At 41.5% G+C, this 21,965-nt stretch overlaps 1 protein-coding gene across 9 annotated transcripts in view; it reads right to left on the bottom strand.

Annotated features, from left to right (window-relative positions):
• The window catches only part of GRID2 (glutamate ionotropic receptor delta type subunit 2), an 809,145-nt gene that overhangs the window by 656,763 nt on the left and 130,417 nt on the right, over positions 1–21,965 (bottom strand). For 8 of the 9 annotated variants that reach the window (XM_064416952.1, XM_064416954.1, XM_064416953.1 and 5 more), the window contains 2 exons: positions 21,731–21,928; positions 19,888–20,880 (listed from right to left, as the gene is read on the bottom strand). In XM_064416952.1, the coding sequence (XP_064273022.1) occupies positions 19,888–19,975 (88 nt within the window). In that variant the 5' untranslated portion in view covers positions 19,976–20,880; positions 21,731–21,928. Of the gene's footprint in view, positions 1–19,887; positions 20,881–21,724; positions 21,929–21,965 lie in introns of all 9 variants that reach the window. The other variant, XM_064416950.1, reaches the window with a different exon arrangement.

Genomic DNA, 21,965 nt, shown 5'->3' with positions numbered 1-21,965 from the left:
AAATGACCAATGTCCACCAATTTAATTTCTTTATCTTGAATAAAAAGAAACTAGAACGTTTTGGGATTTTGATTTTAAACATTTAACTTCCCTCATTTTTTATGTTAGTATGTTGATCACTCATGGTTCTATAACCATGAAATTCTTCAATCATTAAAAATAATTAATGATTTGTTGATATAGAAGCCATAGTCCATTTTCAGTAATGGCACAATTAACCTTGCTCTCTGAATATTGTTGGGGGAACAAAATAGTAAAAGTATGTAGTTGCATGTGGCTGCGTAAGTAAATATGTGTATGAACAGTCTAGGAAGAATTCCCACTGCCACACTAAAACATTTTATATATATACTGTCATCGCCTTGTCAAGATCTGGCAATACCACCTAAGTTACATATTACAGATCTTATCATTCAGAGGGAACAGAACATTCTGAGTGTGCCACAGAGTGACATGGAAAAGCTCAAGGCATGGGCTTTTGCTTGTTTGTTTTGAAGCTCTGGACTCTGCTTATCTGCTCAGGATGCCCCAGCTTTTCAGTGTTCCCTTATGAGTCCTAATAATTGCAAAATAATATTCTGAAGATAGTGACAGAGCCAGAAACACTCACTGTTGTTCACACAATGAAACAAGATGAATGACTTGCCCAATGTCCTGCCAGAATTAGTGGAGATGGCAAAAAAACAAAGGAGTCTCCCAATGCAAGTCAAGTGCTTTAACCATAGCAATATTCTTACATCTGAAGTGCACAACTAATCTGACCTTGCTTGCTCAGATAATATTTCTAAAGCTGAAGTTCTACTGTGAGTCTTAACATTTCCTCCTATTAATATTTTAAATAGGACCCGACTAATCCAGCCAGTATAATAAACAATACAAATCTTCCTAAAATGTGAATTCTTAATACTTAACACTTACAATTGCTGGGTAACTTTAAAAAATTCCTGGTTTTATTCAGCTTGGCCTGAATTGAAATACAATAAAAATATTCATTATTTTAAAAAGCTTTGCAGATGAAGACTCTGAATGACTTTAAAATAAGCTGTGAAATGCATGAACTTCTCAGAGCTTATTCAAACTTAATCCCTTTAAATATTTGAAGCATACAATGTTGCAAACCTGCCAATTTCAGTGTAAAAACAAAGGAGTAATATATGATGTGCTTTATACTGTACCCCTCAGCCACCTGTAAAAGGCAAATACAGATCCAATAGGAAAAGAAATTTAAGGAGAGTTTGCTGCCCTTGAGAGACACAACTGGAAATACTGACACATGCCCAATACAACAGCCAGATGAAGAGGATGAATCCCAAATTATAGGAACTCCACACCAAAAAGCAGGGCAGTAGGACATCCTTCAGAACATAGCAGTGGATGTTTTCTGAATCACAGAAAAGTTGAAGTGGTGGCACACAAGTAAGGATATGCAAAGAAAACACTCATCATGGGTGCAGACTGCTCAGTGGAACAATGCAGAATATTTTCATCCATGCTCAAGAAACATGGCTCGCCTCTTTTTTTGATACCTATGTCAACTTTGAGCAGTAGGTGGGAAAACCATCTGATCACTAGGATTGTTACACCGGCTGTACACATTCTGCAGGCTGCACATCAATTTAGTACCTTTCAAAAGATACTAAATTTGGAAGCACTCATTTCAAAACTGCACCATACTTGTAGCAAGCTATTATGTCAACTATTGCAGCATCTTTGATTAATATTCCAATGGGAAAGTTGTTTTCAAAAATACTTCTGTGTTTCAAAACACTGGTAAGAAGAAAAAAAGGTGTGAAATAAAAGAAGTTTTTTAAAAGCCCACCTGAAGTATAGACATTAGTTCAAAAATAGATGCGTACTTCTCTGCCCTAACACTTGCTTTGCCTTGTAGAATAAATGATATTGTTTTAGTTGGTCTGCTGTTTGGTGGATTTACAATGTTGCAGTATTGTATGTCAGAGGAAAAACAAACATATAATCCTCCGGTAATTCAGGAAATCATCTACAATTTTCAGGTTCAGGTTTTCAAACTGGATATTTCAGACTCTAATTGAAAGTAGTGCAGCAAATGCAAAATAAAGAAATTCCTCCAGATAACATGTTTACCTGCAACAGCAGATAAGAATATGTGAAAAAAGAAACTGTTTGTTTCCTATTCATGGGGAGATGCACTTACAGTGCTATTTGAAACACTCTCATGAGTACCTTTACACAAGCTAGAGCTTGACTGCTTTCATAAATACACATTTATATTTTTAACTTACACCCAAAGCTCCAAGTTCTGGCTGTAACAGTATCAATCCACATCAGCACTTTCCACCCTCCAGTAAAACTGAGCAAACACTCCAGCTCCATCACTCACAATCATCTTGGAAGCATATCACAGAATAAGCTCATTGCTTGCATCCAAATTTTGCCTTCCTAAAATAGAATAGCTTGTTCTAGTCATTGATGCAAAAAATACGTTTTTACAACCAACAGTAGTACAGGAAACTTCAAAGCTCTCAGCTGAAATGGTATCACTGGCATTGGCTACGCAGACACAAGGCGGCACAAGGCAGAGCCCGACCCAAAGAGCGCAAATACGGCAGACAAGGCAAAACATGTTCGGTAAGGGATCTCACTCTCCCTGTGGAAGAGAGGTTCAGTGAGTCAAGGAAATGCCTGCACTAGCTCATCAGGAGCCCTGATGATCCCACTTTGATAGTTCAGGTGTGTCAATCACCATAAGTGTTCCGCCAGATCAGGAAAGAGTCCAAAATGGAATTCAACTTTGACAAATTCTAATCTATTTTTTGTGTCCTTTTCTGTTAGCCATAATATGAATAAAGCACGGAATAGAGGATATACAGGGATTGCCCTGAACAGACATCAGTGTAGCCCATCTTGTGTTCTGTCTTTAGTAGCTGACAGTGATCAATGTTTCAGAAACACCGAAAATTAACTTGCTTCTACATAAGGTTTCTCCTCTTCAGACAAAAATACTTAAAGCAATACAAAAGATTATAAGAGCAATACGAACAATGTGCCAGTGGGATTCCCACCTATGTTTAAATCTGAATGTGAAGATATCCCTAGTCAGCCTCCCTCAATTCACACATCCACAAATACTCCACTGCATTACTGAAAGGCTGCTTATGAGTATTGGCAGCTACTAATGCAGTTGCATAAAAAAAGGCAAGGAAGTAGTTGATGGGAGAGAGAAGGAAAGGATAAAAGGACAAGAAGGAATTATATAAATATAGAAGATGTGATCCAGAGTCCAATAAAGTTAATGGCAAGATTCATACTGATTTCAGAAGTCATGAGAGACAGTCTGCAAAGGCAGAAAACAGACTGCAGCCCCAATGGTAGACATATTTCTCCTCTAAAAGTTCTACAACAGAGGCCATAATGTTTTTATCTAAAAGAATCATCTATAACAAGATCATTATAGCCCATTTTGTTTCCTTTTAAATGGCTCTGGAAGCTTTTCCTAATATGTGATATGGGAAATATTTTCTTTTACTTCCTCCACCTTATCTCCTAAAAAATGTTTCTATGCACACACACTCAGGTGTCTCAGACTGTGTTAGTGGCTGCACTACCACAGCCCTTGGGGATGATGAAAATAACGTCAGCTGTGAATTATGTGCCCTGCTTGAAAAAAGGAGCATAAGTGACTACTTTGAAAATCTACTTAGCCTTTCACCATGTTCCAGTTAGAGATGAGAAAAGGAACATAGTCAGCAGTCTTCATCCTGAAGACCATTCTAGTAGAAGTTATTACCAGGGAAATAATTAATGCAGGATTAAAGGTCCATTTGAACCAGCAACATGTTCAAATGCACACTATGTTCAGACAGTAAGATGGGACAATGACACTTTCTTTCACATCTTTACAGAATAAGAAAAACCTAAAGTCTGAGAATATTTCAAGGCTGTAGTCAGTCAGCAAACATATTATTTTGCATGACATAAAAACAAACACATTGAAAATTCTTTGTTGTGTCACTGCAAAAATTTCCTGGCTGCACAATTTATGATTAGCAGTTAGAAAAAAGCCCTGAGCTTCTCTATCTGTTCTTCACTTTTGATTCCATATAAATGCATCTCAATACAGACTATACATTGAACACAACCAAGTACAAGCAAGTTAGCTGCTACTACTAGTTAGCTCTAGTACCCCCAAACCAGTGCCATTTATATCACATAACCAGCAAGAACCTAGAAATCCTTTTTTATAAGGAGCAGACTGATAAATAAGCATTTTAACTAGGATTTTATTATGTATTTTGGCTCCAAATATTGTGTTGTGCTAATAAATATAATCTGTCAGCACAGATGGAGAAAAATAAGAAGTAAAAGAAGCAGAAATATTTCCCAAATAGTTTCAGGCTAAAACTATCATTGAAGCTTTCCTTTGCCTTTCTGATAACATAGATAGAAGAGCATTGTCCTGGAGCCTGACACCAAGTAAATTAAGCTGATGGGAAACAAGACAGCAAGATTACAAAAACTTCATCATGGACTGCTTTTTTACTATGCAATTTTTACAGACAGCACATCAAACTAGTCCATTTTCTCAGGTACTGTCACCACAACATGGGTACTTAGAGATGCTATGGGATGAACAGCACCAGGGAACACAATCTGCCATTTAGCTACAAACTTCAGAGACAGCTCTTGCCCTAAAGCTGCTGCCTCAGGAATTCCTTCAGTTCCTCCCTACCATTATGCCAGATCTCAACACAAATATTCTTGCATGCCAATGCACAAACACATAGTCATTTCATCTCAAAGGTATGGATCTCCATAAATATAGTTTTTTTGCAACATAGATTGTGTGAAGTTAAATGTCTTTGCTGGTATCAAATTCAGTCTGGAGGGAATGGCCCAAGACATAGTGAAGAATGAACAGAAGTTCCTGCCAAGTGGCAGAGAATTTTCCTTTCTTGGCAACTCACGAGCACAAGAAACTGCTGGCATGCAGGTAAAGCCTTCACTGTCCTCTGGAAGTGGTTTCTGTGGCAGCAAAGTAAGTGGAAGCATGGGATGGGATGAGATAAATTTGTTGGGAATGAGATAGACAGGCAGCTACATACACAAAACAGAGTAGTCAGGGGTGGCCAGGAGCACATCCAAGTTGTTTTGGTGAGAAGGTTAAAGAAAGGAGGAGAACCTTACACCTGCCCAGCTATGAACTGCTGCAGCTGCCATGAGTGACTCCTCAGCAAATTGTATCAGGATATTCCTGTGTGAACTCACTCTCAGTTTTGTGCCAGTTAGACCCAAAACACTTTTAGGCTACCCAAAACACAAAAGGCTACTCTGCCTTTTGCTGATCACGCTTTAAAAAAGACACTTGTTTATTTACAAACAGAGGTAGATTACCAAAAAGTTACCATTTGCAGTAACCACTGTGTTTCTGAGCACATCTAAATTTTTATTTTAAATCGCACAAAACACCTCTCTGCACAGTTTTAAGAAAATTCCAATGATTCTAAAAGAAGAAGCAGATAATAAACATGAGCCTTGCACAGCAGTCTACCATTTTTATACTCAGTCATTGAGGAGGCAAGAATTCATGAAGACCTGAACCATATCACCAACCACCTCCTACCTTGCCCCTTACTCTTTGGTGCTAGAAAAAGTGCTTCCCTCACTCCTGGTGAAATCAATCTCATTCTTTGTCAAGATGCTGGGAATAAGAGGGATCAGTAAAAAGATAGCTGCTAGAAATTGCTTTGAGTCCTTTCAAAAAGATTTATGAGGTAGAGTTTGGCCTCCTTAGCCCTATCATGAGTTTCTTCTTAATAAAGTTCAGCTCCTGCTCATATGTGCTTTGAATCTCTTAGTATTGAAACAGTTTTAAGAGGCAAGATAAACATTTACATACAAGGTGATAAGCAGTGAAAATTATGTGGAAATGCATCTGGCCTCGTTTTTATGCAGGTCCCCACATGCCAGATCCGGCAGAGATTACTCAGCCTCCAGTCATGAAAAACAGAGACCCCTTCAAGGGGCAGCTTTATCGACTGACAACTGTGGACTGGCCAGTTCTATTTCATCAGCCCATTATTCACTGTAAATGTGCAAAAAATCCGTCTGGTTTTATTTCTCTGTATGCATGAGGTATGAAAGGAAACAAAAACCTGTCTAAGCAAAAAGCAAGAGCATGACAAGAATATTGTTATGGTAAAACCACATTCTCACAGCTCAAACAGTCTCTGTTCCCTCTGCCTCACACAGATGTTTGCTAACACAATAGAAGGTCCCTCTCTGCACTCCCTCTCTCACATAGATAAACCAAAATACCACTCGTGATAGTACAAGACAACACAGTTGCTTGAATTGAGTAACAGACAGCCAAGAAATCTTTCATTCATCCTGGACTTAAAGTTACTTGTCTCAAACAAGTAACTTGATGGGTAATCAGCCTGTCTACATGAAAAACAAGGAAAGCAGTGTGGGTTTCTGAGCGGCACTTTGGAAGAGGTGAAGATCTTTACAACCAAAATAACAAGTGAAAGACTTGATTTTCTCAAACACAAAGTCAGTATCAGTTGTACTTTCAGCATGGAAAAAGAAAATAATGCAAAATAATAATGCAGGGTAGAACTGGTTTGTAACTGAGGAGAATTTGACTTAGCCTTTCTTAGCTACATAGACCACATGGCCATTGTTCCAATAGGCCTATGGACATATACACAGTACCTGTACCTCAGCAAGAAATGCTGATGAAGATTATTTCATGAGATATGAACAACTTATGTGCAGAGCAAGCTAAGAATATTAGTTATAGTCCATGCAAGACTCTGAGCAGACAAAACTCAGTGAATCCTTTTTAGGAGGGGGAAGAGAAAGACACAAAACAAGCTTCTTCTTGGCCACATTTTCCCTTTTCTTCTCAAATGGAGTGTTTAAAAAATGCATGGATCTCCAAAATCCTAAACTGGACAATCCCACAGCTATGCAGAGTTTGTCATTACTAGATTTCTCTTTGTACTCCCTTCTTTAAATATTGTGCAAGATGTGGCTGTTTGCTAATATTAGTAAAGTAGCTTTATTGCTGATACAAAAACCACTTCCTAACAGACATCAGTAAGTTAAACTGGCTTTTGGAATAGTTTCAAAACTGGTCAGACCCTCTTCTTACTAGAAGCTGAATTACTTCTGCATGTTCAGCTGAGAGAAGTCTAGGGATGGAGATGTTCTGGTACCAAGAATATTTCCAGCCACAGATAATACTCTTCAGTGCAGACCAACTTGCACGTTGCAGAATGGGCTGAGTGGTCAGGTGGTATTCAACACCCCATAGGAACACTGAACAAAGAACTGCCTCCCAGTACACAGAAGTTATATCGTAAGGAATGAAGCTTTTTACATATCCATGGGGAGCACACTCCCTTGTTATTTTACCATGCAAACTGTATTTGCAGTTACCACTCAATTTTTGCTGTGATGTGAATGAGAAGTGGTTGTAAATAAAAAGGATTCTGCCTCAAAACTGGGGACCAAGCTGGAAAAAGTAGAAACAGGCACCATTCTAGTCATACACCACAAATATTTACTCCCTTATGTGAGCTGAGAGTGTGACACAAAATCTCTAATAGTCAGTGGTCCCCACAAAGAGTTTGCAACTTCCTGAACTAAAATACTAATTTAGAGTTGGACTTTTCTTCACGCCATGACTCCTCTGTTCTTTCTGGGAATTATGGAGATTTTAAAATATTACTGATTCTCACTAGCAGATGGTAGTAGCACTTTGTCAGAGCATTATTACATTTAAGTTAACACTTCGGAATTTTAATGCAACGGCTCCAAAACTTACTGCTCAAACCCCTCCATAAAAGGGCCATTTCAAAGCTTGCATCTACAATTGCTGCCATCCTCTGGCTTCCATCCATTTTAAGAAGTGGTCTTTGAAATAGCAGTATTAAAAAATGATAAAATACTTTCATATCCAAAATGGTCAGGGGGAATTTGTGAAATGAACCATAACAAGAAACCTCTGTTGTATTACTAAAGCAATGCTGAAAACAACATACATCTCCATGGCCCCTGCTCCTGAACCTCTTTCAAAAAACCCAAATGCTGGTTACTTCTGAGGAGCAGACATTTGTTTACTCATTGCACATGCCTGGAGGTGAGAGCAAAAGAAGTTGGCACACGCTTGTTCTGAAGGGAGGATTAGTCACAATGAAGGGATGAGGGCACCGGGGATGTTTCCAACAGCTTCCAAAGCTCCAACACCAGAAATTTCAATATTCTACTTGTTACTCCAAGTTAGTGGTACAAAATGATGCAAGGACCTTGTTTATAGAAAGTTAGCCCCTCTCTCCCTTTCATGTTGTCTATGGAAGTCTGTAAACCTAGTATTTTCTGAAAACACTCGTACTCCTTACTTGACTCAACACAAAGAGCCAATTAATTCTAGCCTCAGGGGTATTTGGCAGTCTTACAAAAAATGGGGGGGGAAATGCATCCCTTAAAAAGTGCTTAAAAAACTCCAACCCCACAGTACTTTAATGAACAGACTTTTTTTTTCTTTTTTTTTAAAATTACTAAATCCTGAGAAGATGATTTTCAGCAACAGCAGTTTCCAAATGCTATCATTATCTACCTTTCCCTGAGGAGGTATTGACTTTGCCATTCCATACATCATTCCCTGTTATCAGAGATCACTGATTTCAAACAGAAAAACATTCCAAAACACTACTGTCCCAATTCTTAATGTGTCTCATTTATAGGAAACACAAGCCACTGGCTGTGCCTTCACTGCCTTGAATGGGGGTTGGACAAGGGTGATGCTGACAGAAAACCAGACCAAATGAGGACATATGCCACGAGATGAGTGTGAAAGGAGATCCACTCACCACTCTGGAGCTTCACTGAAGAAAGGTGTAACTTTTAAAGCGAGCTATGCAGCTATTTGAGATGAGGAGAAAGCTAGCACTCGCCCCCTCATTCCTGAAAGTCACAGCAGGCTGTGCATCCAGAAGCAGGCTACATAATCTACCCTTTCCTCCCTCCCTAAATTAGGTCAAAAGCCAATGGAGCAGGAGCTGTGGCTGTGTGCATCCCTTCCTCCTACTCACCAGCCACAGAAGCTGAATTTAAAAGGAGGCAAGGTACAGACCAGCCTGTGAATGGAAATGCTAAGATAGTGCCAAGGCACAGGAACGTACAATACACTCAGAGTGACCCTGGGAGGAGAGGAGTGGAAGCTGACACTTCAGTACTCATTGTCTGCATCTGTGTACAAGGGTATTAAACAATACAAAGGTAAAATGGATCTTACGTCTCTGCCAAGTAACCAGGTACAATTATTGGCTGAAAACACCCCAAAAAATTAAGACCTATCACGCAAATCAAATGCTTTATGGTAAAACTATAGAGGCTAGACAGGGAGAAACAATCCTATTTTCTAATCTGTAATTTAGTTTCTGTAAAACTTAATATTATCTTCTAGCTATATTGTTCTCAAAGCACCATTTGCATTATATTATTAAGCTTTTCAGTAATATTTGTGCCATTCCAGTCTCTTGTTCTTCTGGATTTCCCAACTTTTCTCATATGTTTAGACATATACCTCCCCTACAAGGCCTGCCCCAAATATAAAGCCCAGTCTCCAAACCACGTAACATTTCCTGCTATTCCCTGAAGGTATCCTGCACTGCCCATCACTCATGCTAACCCCTCCAGATGTTTCCTGCACCCCTCCACCACCCAGCCAACTCCAACCAATGTTAAACACAACCCTCTAATCATTTTCCAAAGCTCCCACATAGAAGTCATCAACAGAACATTGCCCACAGCAGTCCTGCTCCCACAGCAGCTCTGTGGCAGAGAAATTTTTTTTTTCCCTATCCACTGCCTTCAGCCATTTTATTTAACACAGACCCTATACTCTTTGCAACACTGCCAAAAATGGGAGAACTTTTTCAAGTAAATGAGCATTTCTCATATATCTCTAGGATGCAATCCAATTCCAGAACAGGACAGCTACTTTGAGGAGCTGGATAATAATTTCTCTAGATTGTTTCAATAATATTTCCACAGCAATACAAAAACTTCACGGGATTACCAAAGGAGGCTGCAGATACTTTCAGAATCACTGACTATATTTATGCATCTCTTATAAACAAAGAAGGGATTTTTGCAACATACATTGTTCCACTCTCCAAAAAAGGGGTGTTTTCTTCCTACCTAGTCTTCCAAAACTGTACTATGAAATATTTGTCTAAGTGAGACAAAGAGTGAGAGTGGGCATGGATATTACTTCCCATAACCCAGAGAGTAGCGTAGTGGCAGCTGATGAGGTAATGATTTCTTCTATTGGGCCAATTTTATCAATGTTACTGGCAATAACATATTGTAGGTAATAATTATAAACACATTGCTGCCCTTCATTTCTTGTCAGCTCTTTTACCTCAGCCCCAGATCAGGAACTTTTGATATCAGCCATGCAGCATCTGCCCTGACAGGACATCCCTGTAGACATTTCTACGTGCTTTCATCTCTTTGTATCCAAAATGATCATTCCCAATCATGAATGAGTGAATCTGCCTCTCAAAAGACACACGAGTCTCCAGGTGTACAAACCAAGCTGCAGAGAGATCCAAGCCCTTTCTTTCACTTCAGCTTCAAATCTCCTGACAGCCAACTTTTTGTTTTATATTTGTACAGCTTCCAGCACAGTGGGGTGCCATTTCACGACTTGTATTAATGTTATGGCTTCCTGCCTGCAAGCAAAAAGCCTCCCAAATCTTCATGTTGTTACTTAGGGTGGGAACTAATGCCATCCCAAATTAAAGAAAAATCCAGCCAAGTATTTTCAGTAAGCATAGTCTTCTGATTAATGAAAAAGTGTGTATTTATATATTGTATATACATACATTATTAATACATACCCCAGTGCTTGCTATCAGTCTGTAGCATGGAGCTAGAATACCTCCAGAATAGTAAATTTTTAAAGATATTTATAGCAAATGCATTAGTGGATATACTTCAATACTGCTTCAGCATATTTATTCACAAAGAGAAAAGCCGAAGGAAGACTACCTTTAAGAATTAAAACCAACTTTTCAAGGTGTATTTGACCTCAAAAGAGGTCAAATAAGTGGATTTGCAGAGAAATTTCCAGAGGAAAAAAACAGTTTTTATCCAAATAATAGATATCTCTGTTATGGCGTGTTTAACTTTTTCCTTCCTGGATATTAAAAGCAGATATTTAAGAGCACGGAACACAGTGAACATCACAACTTCTTGCCATAAACCTGGAATATGAGAGAGAAAGAAACTAATAGAAACAGTAGAAGAGAGCAATTAATTTATTTTAAATTTATGACCTAAAATAGCTATCATTTTCACTTGCATTTAACAATGCAAATCCACTGGCCACACACTGCCACCACTCTTGATCAGTGACTTCACTGATCAAGAACTGTGTCTTTTTCACTGTCTTTTTCCCTTTGACAACCCTCTAGTACATGAAATGGTTTTTAAATGTTTCTGAAATATTTAAGTTGAACATTATAAAGACTGCAAGAAAGCAAAGGATAAACAAAAGCAACACCCTTGCTTAGTGATGTTTGGTCTGGAGATACCCCCACTGTGCTTTCAGCCCAGCCAGAGGCGCTTTAATAGTGACTGTAATCAGTGAGATAACTCTGCAGTGGTGTCTTGGCACCTGAGGAATACAGCTGACATCTTCAAAACATCCCAAAGGCTCAGGAGCCTGAGCTTGACTGAGATGAGTTCCTGCATGCTTTAAATCCAAAGCAAGTCTGTCATCAGGTTTGGGTCCCAAACACGGGTCTGGAGTTGGCCTCCCAAGGCAAGGAAGCCCCCCTGTCCAAAGTTACATTTCTCTACTTAAAAATGGGTTTGAATATTTGATATATCTGTGTATGTTAAAACTTGGCACAGCAAATCCATGCCAGGCATTCAGGTCTGCTGTTCTGCCATCCTCTGTTCTCTCCAGAGCTCCTTTCCACAGCACTGGAGCAGTTCTATTTGATTTTGATTTATCACAAGTGAATTATTATAATGAAATCACCAACTCGATTTAAGCCTCTGAGAAAGATATGGTTGGACTAACAAAAAATTGTTCTGCAAAACAAGCAATTATTGTTAGGTTCACTGGATATTGGCCTTAGCAATCCAACTGATTACAGAAAGTTAATGTTTTAAAAAGCAATGAAAAAATAAGGTATTAAATCCTTTAAATCTGCATGAAAGGCTCCAAGAGGAATTTTACAGTTATTTTCACTGCATATTTTATTAGATATGTGATATTTTATTCATGGGTAAAGCAAATATAACAATTAGGAATAATTAGCATTTCAGCACAGAGTGTTATCTGATACATTAAAATACACATATAACTCCTCATTTAAATTCTGTAGCCTGACATTTTTTTCCCTTTCTGGTTCAGGACTTTTCCATTGAGCATAGCATTTACAGGAACATTATACAGCTCCCAAAGAAATAGAAACAGATAGAACTAGTGTCTTTTGCCTTTGATATCTTATTTTCTTCCCCTCCCTGCATTTTTACTAATTTTCTTTTTCAATTTCCTCTTGAGTATATAGAGCTTGTCAGATAAACCCAGCACAACTTCCAAGAAACTTTTTCCCTTTCATCTTTTCTACCCAACTCCATCATCATTCCACAACTAATGTGTATAATGGAAATCTACTTTACATCTAACCCTGCTCTTACAAATCCATCAGTTTACAGTTGACTTAAACTAGAGTAATAGTCTCTGTTCCACCTCTTCGACCATAACTACACAGAAATGCTGTAGTCACTCTATTATCCTTTCTCATTAAGTAAGTGTCACTTTTTATGAGTGCTTCTCTCTTTTTTTTTTTTTTTTCATTTAGTACAGCACTTACAGTTCTCAGAATATCCCTTCCTTGAGCTTTTGTGGTGAGTCCCAGACCAAAGCAGGAAGAAGTCTCTCCAGCTGAAGTGCACTCTGTGGTACAATACAGAACACAAAATACCTCCTTCTCTGAACTAAGTATATTATCACTGAAACTAGGACATAAATTCTGAACCTTACAAAATTACAGCAGTGCACAACATCAAATGTGCTCTCTTGCCAGATTTCAGAACTGTCATCCAAACACCAGCACATTTCATTTACTAACCTTCAATTTCAGCCTGTGTCCTCCCCGTTAGAGAGATCACTTACGACTCTCCAAGTCACATAAGCCTTTATTAATTATAGTGGTTGCAGGCACAGGAGAATCTTTCCCTTACTCCATCAGCTCTCACAACTGCTTGGCCAACAACAACTGGAAACCAAAGCCTGACACTTGTATGGAAGAACAGCAGAGCAAACTGCCCTGACGGTACTCCTGGGAAATCCAGAAAGATACAGCAAGAAAGACACCTTTTCTTCACTCACTCCTCCTCTAAATGCTTCCATTTCAGTCTAGATGTTTAAATTACTATGACAAGAATACAAAATTATATCCTGCTTCTGTAATGGGCGACAACAGCACTTCCTCTCCTCCACGTGCTGCTTCAAATGCACAAGTCAGCTAAAAGCTGCGCCCAGAAGGCTTTGCCCAGGCCTTCCCTGCCTGATTTTGAGGATGAATTAACCAGCACTCCACCAAACTTATCCAACATGCCTTTAGCACACATCCCATGCCACATGTCACACTGCACCCCTTCAGTATTGCACCTTTTCCAATACAGTCTGCTAGCCTAGAGAAGCAAGGAAACCATAGTCAACATTACTATGAAAAAAGCCAACACAGCTCATTTTGGTAACTACTGCAAGCAACAGGACAGCAACTACTCCCTCATGGACATAATACATGGTGTAGGAGAATAATGTCACACCACAGAAGGAGAGGAAGCGCATCCGTGTGCAGGAAACCCTGTAGGAAGCCAGTGGCTACACCGCAAGCCTGGGGTACACAACACATCAAAGAAACATGAGCACAGCACAAGCAGCTCCCAGCCACTCTGTCAGGGTACCAGCAACCTGCCTGTTGTGCTTTGCTTTTGGGCTGTGACAGTCATAGCTGTCTCTTGGCACTTCTAGGTAGCACAAACTGTATTTGGGGTTCTCATAGATGGGTGTGAGTATGAGCACAGCTATGAACTGGACTTTAAGGTTTATGGGATGCACAGGTGTGGAGCTGCTTTGACACACAAGCCAAGCCTGAATCTGAAATAAAAGTTTTCTTCAAAATTACACCAGCTTAGATAACAACAGACTTCTTCTGGAATTCAAATCTAACCGAAAAAAGAAAAAAAAAAGTGACAACTGAATTTGCAGATGCAGAAAGGTATCTGAATTTGCCTCATTACTAATTTATCACCTGAAATCAATCTTTGGCACATACTATATATCATAATATATGGACAAAACATGTGCTGAAAGTTTGATAATTTTCTTATAATTGCTCAAAATATTAGAATACTTTTTTCCTTTTCTTATTGGTCACTTGTAAGTCCAAACATCAATGGTAATTATCTGTTCCTAGTAAGTTTTTAAACACTGAAGATATAAACAAAAATATGTTTGGAGTGTGTGTAGATGGAAAGAATGTTACCATCTTCTCATATATAAACCAGGTAATTAAGAAAATTTATTCAAAACCGATAGTTAAATAGAACTACTCTTTCACATTAACTGTTTTTAAAACCATTTTTTACTGTGCTGAAAAAAAAATCAAGCAGTGGAGTAGCAGTAACAGAGAGTGAAAATAGAAACCTCAACTCAAAAGGCAAAAGCCTCCAATAAATTTCAGCCAAAACCAGGCTGTCATGGTAGATTATAGATAGCTATATATCAAATGGAAGAAAATGATGTAAGTTCAAGTCTATATCTAGGGAGTAACCTAATGGCTTACAGAAGTCATCTCTTGCCAATACCACTTGCTTTCCAGGGCCAGGGAGTGGAAGAGAACCATACTTAATGCCTTTGTTCATTAAGTTAAATGAACCTTAGTTGGTAGGTTTATGTAGTCACAGTCTTGAAAGATTTTTCTCCAGTGTGTTTTTTCCAAGATGGCATTGTGAGAATAAAGGCTCAGTGCATCCATAAGTAGTCATGTGAGAGCACAGAGCAGCAGCAGTGATTGCCATGTCAGACATTTGTTAGGGCACCACTTGAAAACGGATAGTTGGTTTTGTTTTTTTTTTTTCCTCTGCCGTTATCAAGGACAAAGAACCTGCTGTAACACTAAGAGTTATTTAAGAACATGCAAAGGAGCTGCCTGCTGTGGTCAGCAATCCACAGGCTCAGTTTAAAATCTTCTGAAGTCAACTTAGCCACTCACCTGGATTATGACAAACTCTGGATCAGGCCCTCATGATGACTAATAAACACTCCAGAAAGCAGTGACACCTAATGGCAAACATTCCTTTGGATGATGGCAAACCCTAATCTATGGCATGCAAAGTCATCCCTCTTTAGCTACAGAGTAACTAACACACCTCACAGGGACTGAAGTGCTGCCACAAATCCAAGCACCTGGGAAAGTGTTTCGGAAATAAGGCACACAGAAGCATAGAGTTTGAGCATTTAAGTAGAACACAGTTACTAAGAGCGCCTGGCTGCTCAGCCCCAGCACACCGGGTTCCAGGTCCCCACTCAGAGGCGTGTTTAAAATAAGCAAGTAACCTTCTCACATCCTAGAGCAGGGACAACAGGGACCTGAGTGCACCCCTGCAGGCACTACAGGCACACAGAGATTTATTTGTTTTTAATAAATCTCTTTTGCTTGCTTCTCCTGTGCTTTACAAATGTATGTGAGAGTACTGTGATGAACAGTTAGTGGCGTACACTACATACCTCCTAATGAGGCTTCACCAATAGCACAGCAAATTAAATTCCTATTACCAATTCACAACACAACCCCAGCTGCACTGTAGCACATCAGCTTACAAGAAGAAATGAGACAGGCATCCCACCAAAAAACCAGAATCCCTTTCCTTCACAGAAAAAAATTACATTTTAGTCAAAACCAATATCAAGAGAAGAAACAAGCAATAGACCCCATGCTGGAATTGCCTTGATAATATTAACCATGATACCGAAGAGCTTAAAGGTGTGAGCCAAAACTCAGGACCCAGCAATTCTGGGAATTTGTCCAACAAAAGGAATGCAGCAGTCCTGGCCTACAAAGTCTAAAAGCTGAGAGGAGTAAGGTAAGGGCAGAACTGATTTTCTCTTTCAGGAAGAAAAAATGGCATCTATAAATATATTTAAACCAGACATATAATTATATGTAGAAACATATATCATACATAACTATATCCATTAAAAATAAAAAAGCCAAGGGCAGTACACAGTTGACTGTGTATGACTAAAGTTACTGATAAACATAAAAACAAACTTCAGGTAATCAGGGAGGCTGACTTATATTAGCCTTCAAAAATACTGTAGAGTATTTTTTCAGCAAAACTTTTGTACCACACTATGTGCCTGCTGCCCTAGGTGGTTTTGCAGCACCTAATACACATATATCTGCCTATGTGTTTCCATAGGCATAATAGGAAATCCATAAGCATGAACAGATGTATTACTATGTATTTGTCAGGGGAAAATAATGAGCACAAAGTACAAAATATAGAAGCATGAGACTATCAGCAGTAGAAGATACAAAGCATACGCAAATTGTGCGGTTGACAAGGAATGCCACCTAATCCCTGCTTAATTAAAACACTGTTCTAAACTCCTGTTTAGGGAGTGGGGAGTGTGGGACGACTGATGTATGAAGGAAATACCAGGCAGCGTGGCTAATCTCAGAGACTTGGGAGCTTTCGAGCTACATAAATCAGAGCGACTTTTTGAATAGCCTCATAAAACACAGAATCATTACCATTCCACTCACGACTTTCAGATTCTTCCTACAGCATACAGATCATTAGGAAACTTCTAAGCAATCAAGTAATGTGGGACTGATGAAATTACTCAATCAATGCATGGGCTGAGAGAAGCAGCATAATACAGGATTGCACAGTTTTGACATGGTAACCCTGCCCCTTTCTCTTTTACATAAGGGTAAGGAAAATTATAGTGGAGTCGATTCATTTCACCATTTTCACAAGAGTGCTTAATGTAGTCTTTCTGAACTGCCAGTTCCTATTTATAATAGCAGGGCAGCAGAAACGTACAGACTATAAGCAGCTCTACCAATGTTTAAAATATGATACCAGAAAACCTTTCTTTTTAAATGTGCACATGTAAACATGCACAGACCTTCTCTAGAGATCAAAAGCAGAATCTGTACACAGAAAACAGGAATATGAAAAGGCATTATCATAGATACCAGTCACTGTATCCCTCCCACTGACATCACCAAGTCGTTAATGCCTACTCACTAAATTGTAACTCTTTTTGGCATTGTCTAAAAGAGGACTGATAAAATATTTTGAGACAGAAAGCATCCTTTTGCAGGAAACACATAAAATATAGGCAAGCAAGAGAGTCTTTGCATTATATTGAAAAAAGTATGTACTATTAGGAAAATAGTTATGCACTGGTAATATGTTATTTCTTATGACCATCTGCCCCTCTCAAACATGGGAAAATATTTTCCACTTGAATATCTTAGCACTGCAGAACGAAAAAAAGATAATGCATTTATTCTGTCTGTTGCCTAAGGCATCAGAACTACCTCTGGTAGTATTTCTCTTCCCCTGAACTGAGCATTTTGGTTTTTTCTTTGGCTTTGTGAGTTCCTCTGTAGTTAATTTCTTCAAACTACCCTGCTACTGCTTTTTGTCACTCATTTAAATAAATACACTTTATTACTTATGCCTAAATATTTTATACATCAATTTATTTTATACAAGTGGAAGAAAGCAAAAAAGGGTCAGAAGATCAGGTCACAAAATACAGTGGTGTTACCTGGGGCCAAATTTTCATCTGTGAGCTGTGAACTTGGCATATTTAGCTGTGTACTCATTTACTGTTAGTTCTGATTTCAGATAATTTATTTTCAGTATTTTTTATTTTAGTAGATGTAAATCTCTGTGTACCAGTTATATAGTTTGCCATTTTCATGGCAGAATAAACCAGTCTATAAAAAGAGCTAATCCCCTTGTCAACTGTACTAATTGTCTCTCAAGACAAATTGTGAGAAGCAACTGCTTTGGTTCTGCTAGTTGGGGTTGTTGGGGTTTGTTTTTTGTTTGTTTGTTTTCAGTGAGGATTTACTGTGTTGATGTATCTAATCACTGACAGAATTATTTTAAAAAATAATTAAAATGTGCTGCATTTATCATACTAAAGAAGTAAACCAAATAAATTTTCATTAACGCGAGGGGAGAAAAGCTATCGTCTCCCCTGGCGGCAGTGCAAAGGCACACGGCTTGGCCAGCAGCGCTGCCCTAGCCAGGAGGATGCGAAATAGTGGATTGCAAAGAAACTCCTCATAAGCTACACAGTCAAAATTTCCCCCCAAATCCTAGGATGTAACCGTTTGCTACAAGCTCTTAAGAAAGAAACCCTAAGACGTAACTGTCTCCTAGTGTCGCTTTAAGAGTCTGCAACTGGGAAGAATTTAAAAAGTCCTTCTCCCTTTAAAAGGAGGGCACAGAGCGCTACCTCCCCGCGCGGTATTTGCTGCTCCAGTCTCACACAGCCAAAAGGACTGACCCCTGTAAAGTTGCGGTACCTAAGGGGAGCGCTGGCTTCTGGCCTCGGGGACAGCTACACGGAGAGCTGGCGCACCGCTGCCCCAAAATCGGTCCTGCAGGAAAGCTCCTGACGGCCGCGCTTCCAAACGCTCTCCCCGCTTCCCCTTTCACAGAAACCCGCTACGGATCCCCACGACAAGCCCCGGCAGACATATTTATAAAACCAGCCCCGGGGAGAGCGGCAGCTGCCCCACAGCCGGGGCCGGCACGGCCGCAGGAACCTCCCCAGAACCCCGGCGGGACCCTGCCCCGAAATGCCCCTTCCCCGGGGCAGCGCGGCGCCGGCCGCCCGCCCCCGCTCCGCCTGCGTGCGGCGCCTGCAGATGGGCGAGCGGCCGCGGGGGAAGCGCCCTCCTCTCCCCATCTCCGCTCCTCTCCCTCCCCGAGCATCCCCGGCCGGCGCAGGGGGGCCACCCGCTCTCTCCAGCCGCGGGAACCCAGCGCCGCTCGGCAGCGGGGCTCGGCGCTTCCCAGGGATGCGCCCGCCGACAGCGAGGGCATCCGTGCCGGAGATGGCTCGGGATAACGGGGAGCGAGGGCAGCGCCGTGCACCGGCATCAACCCGAGCTGCCCCCTGCCCCCGGGGCGCAGGGGAGGCCGCTGCCTTTGCCGGGAGCGGCGGCTCCGGGAGGCGCAGACGGGCCGGGGGTGGCGGCCGGGATGGGGGTGCCGGACGGCCGGAGCCCCCCGCCCCCGCAGCCGTCCACGGCAGGGGAAGCGCTCACGTTGCCAAACCACCTGTTCCGCCGCGGGAGAGGAAGGCGGGGAGGGGGGTGTGAAGGAGGGAAAAGTGTGGGGGGTGGGGGCTTTGCGTGGCTGTCACCGTGGTGTGAGGAACACCGGGAGGCGTGGGGTGTCCCCCGGCCGAGGGCGAGCCGGGGCAGGCGGAAAGCTGGCTGGAGCTGAGGGGCGGCGGGGAGGAACCGGGGAAGTGCCCGAGCCCTGGGCGCCCCCATCATCAGCCTCATCAAAACCTCAAGGTCTAAAGCACGCACATAGCCCGCCGCCAAGAAACCTTTACACAGCGCGTAGGGGAAAAAGAGGACGCCTGAGGTCCTGGTGGAAAGCAATTATAAGAGAGGACTAAACAACAAAAAAAAGCAAGCGAGCAAGCGATAAAAGACAGTGGGGACTACGAGGGGAGGGGGGAAAGCCTTCCAAGAGAGGGAAGGTTGCAAAGGAGAGCTGGAAAAGTGTCCAGCAGCACCAGCAGGCGCAGCACCCCCTTACCGATATGAATGATTGAATCTGCAATCGCCGCTTTCCAGGTTCGAGTCCAACAGACGGACACGACCAGGATGAGGGAGAAAACTTCCATGTCCTCCGGAGGTCCAGGCTTTATAACAACAGATCTCTTCGCCAAACGGCGCTGCCGCGGAGGACAGTGCAGCGCAGGAAGCCCAAGAGTTTGAGGTGCAGCCGGAGGAGCGTGTAAATCCCGATGGCTGGCGCAGAGCCGCGGCTGGTCAGGGAGCGAGCCCGGGGCTCCGAGCGCTTCTCTCCTCGGCGAAACCCCGCGTCACTTCGCGGGGCTCCTGGGCAGCACCAGAATTGCTGGGAGCGCCGGCAGCAAATCCATCCAGCCCGGGCGCCGCCGCGGGCAGCAGACGCCTCTGCTGGTCAGACAATCCCCATCCTTCCGCCGGGTCCAGGGATCCGCTCGGTCCCGCTGCTGCACAGCAACTTCCAGCCCTCACCACGCACACGCTCGCACACACGGGCACACACGCACACACACGAGCAGACACGCACACACCAGCAGACACCCACAAACCCTCTTGGCCAGAGAAGCCCCAGGAGCCCGCAGCAAATAGCTCGCCTTCAGCGAGGTGGGAGGAGCGGGCGACCGAGGGAGCAGGCGATCCCGCTCCCGGCAGCCAGATTCCTGCAGGAAAAGCCCCCCCGGAGGCCAAAAAACAAAGTGAACTTCAAGGTAATGCAGATAGTAATGCAGAGATTTCCCCCCACCCTTCGCTTAGAAAAATCGCTTCCCACAACTGGAGGAAAAAAAAAAAAAAATCTGCCAATGGAGCCCAGCGTGCTGTCTCTGTCGCGCAAGGTGGTGGTTGGACAGGGCAGAAGCGAGAGGAGGAGTACCCGGAGCGAGGCAGAGGAAAGCAGATGATGGTCTGCAGGTTGCTTTTGGATCTTGCTTTGCTGGTGGGATGCAGAGAGAGCTGGCAGCTCCAGCACCAGCCAGCACGTTGCCTAGAAATGGATCACCTAGGAGAAGGAGAGAGAGCGAGAGATAAGTGCTATCAGCCAGAGAGGGAGAAACGGAGAGAGCGAGCGAGTGAGAGCGCTTCTCTCTAATAACCACCTCCTCCCCCTATCTGCAATACAAGGGAGAAACAATATAGAACCTCGTCTCCCTTGAAATCTTCAGCTGGGACTGAGGAACAGACATAGGCAAGAGTGCATACAGCCTAAAAATACATTGGGGGAGGGGGGAGAGAAAATCTTTTTGAAGTGTTATGCTCAGTTTAAAATAATAAAATAAAATTTAAAAAACCCATCCCATTTATTTAACCTTGTAACTCCACTGTGGGGATCAAGTTCAAAGCTAGACGGGCACTTCTGCTTCTCAGTCTTTGACAACTGAGTCAGGGACATTACTTGAAGGGGAAAAGGGAAAAAAAAAATCAGGGACACCTGGCCTCTAGGGGAAAATGAAGACCTAAAAATCTATTAATATTACTTTAATTATCTATGTTCTTGATGGAATTTTGCACAGCTCTTTAAAGCAGTGAATTAGCTTTTTTCTTCCTCTCTTTAGGTAATGGAGAAATTTCTATGGGAAACAGAGCACACTTTTCATGCTCAGGGTTCTATGAATTCATTAACCGATTAATCCTCAGAATTCTCGTGCTGTAGTTAAATACATTATCCCCATTACACAGACAGAGAATTGTACAGAGAGGTTAAGTATGTTCCTATAAAACACTCTAAATCCCCACTTTGTGTCTTAATACATTTTTTTCTGACTTTGATTTTTCTAGTCCCACTAAAGACAGGAAGGAAAAATCAAAGAATTGCTCATAACATAGTAGTTATATCCTAAACTCACACAAACCATTGATAAGTCCTGGTAGTCAATAGTTCAAAAGGTTGATCAACCCATTTTCTTCAGAAGGAATCTCTTTTGAAGGCATCTTCTTACATATAACACTTCTAAGTTCATCATTCCCAATTTGTATATTTCTGCTCTTTCTTCTGACTTGCATATGTCTTCTTCCAGCTGCGGGACTGGTTGTCAAAAGCAGTTGTATGCCTATAAAATGTAAGGATTTAGTTCAAGAGGGAGAAAT

This window comes from Passer domesticus, chromosome 4, assembly GCF_036417665.1.
Source record: "Passer domesticus isolate bPasDom1 chromosome 4, bPasDom1.hap1, whole genome shotgun sequence".
Taxonomy (NCBI): Eukaryota; Metazoa; Chordata; class Aves; order Passeriformes; family Passeridae; genus Passer; species Passer domesticus.
The sequence above is the reverse complement of the archived record's forward strand: the minus strand, read 5'-3'. Positions and strand labels throughout refer to the sequence as shown.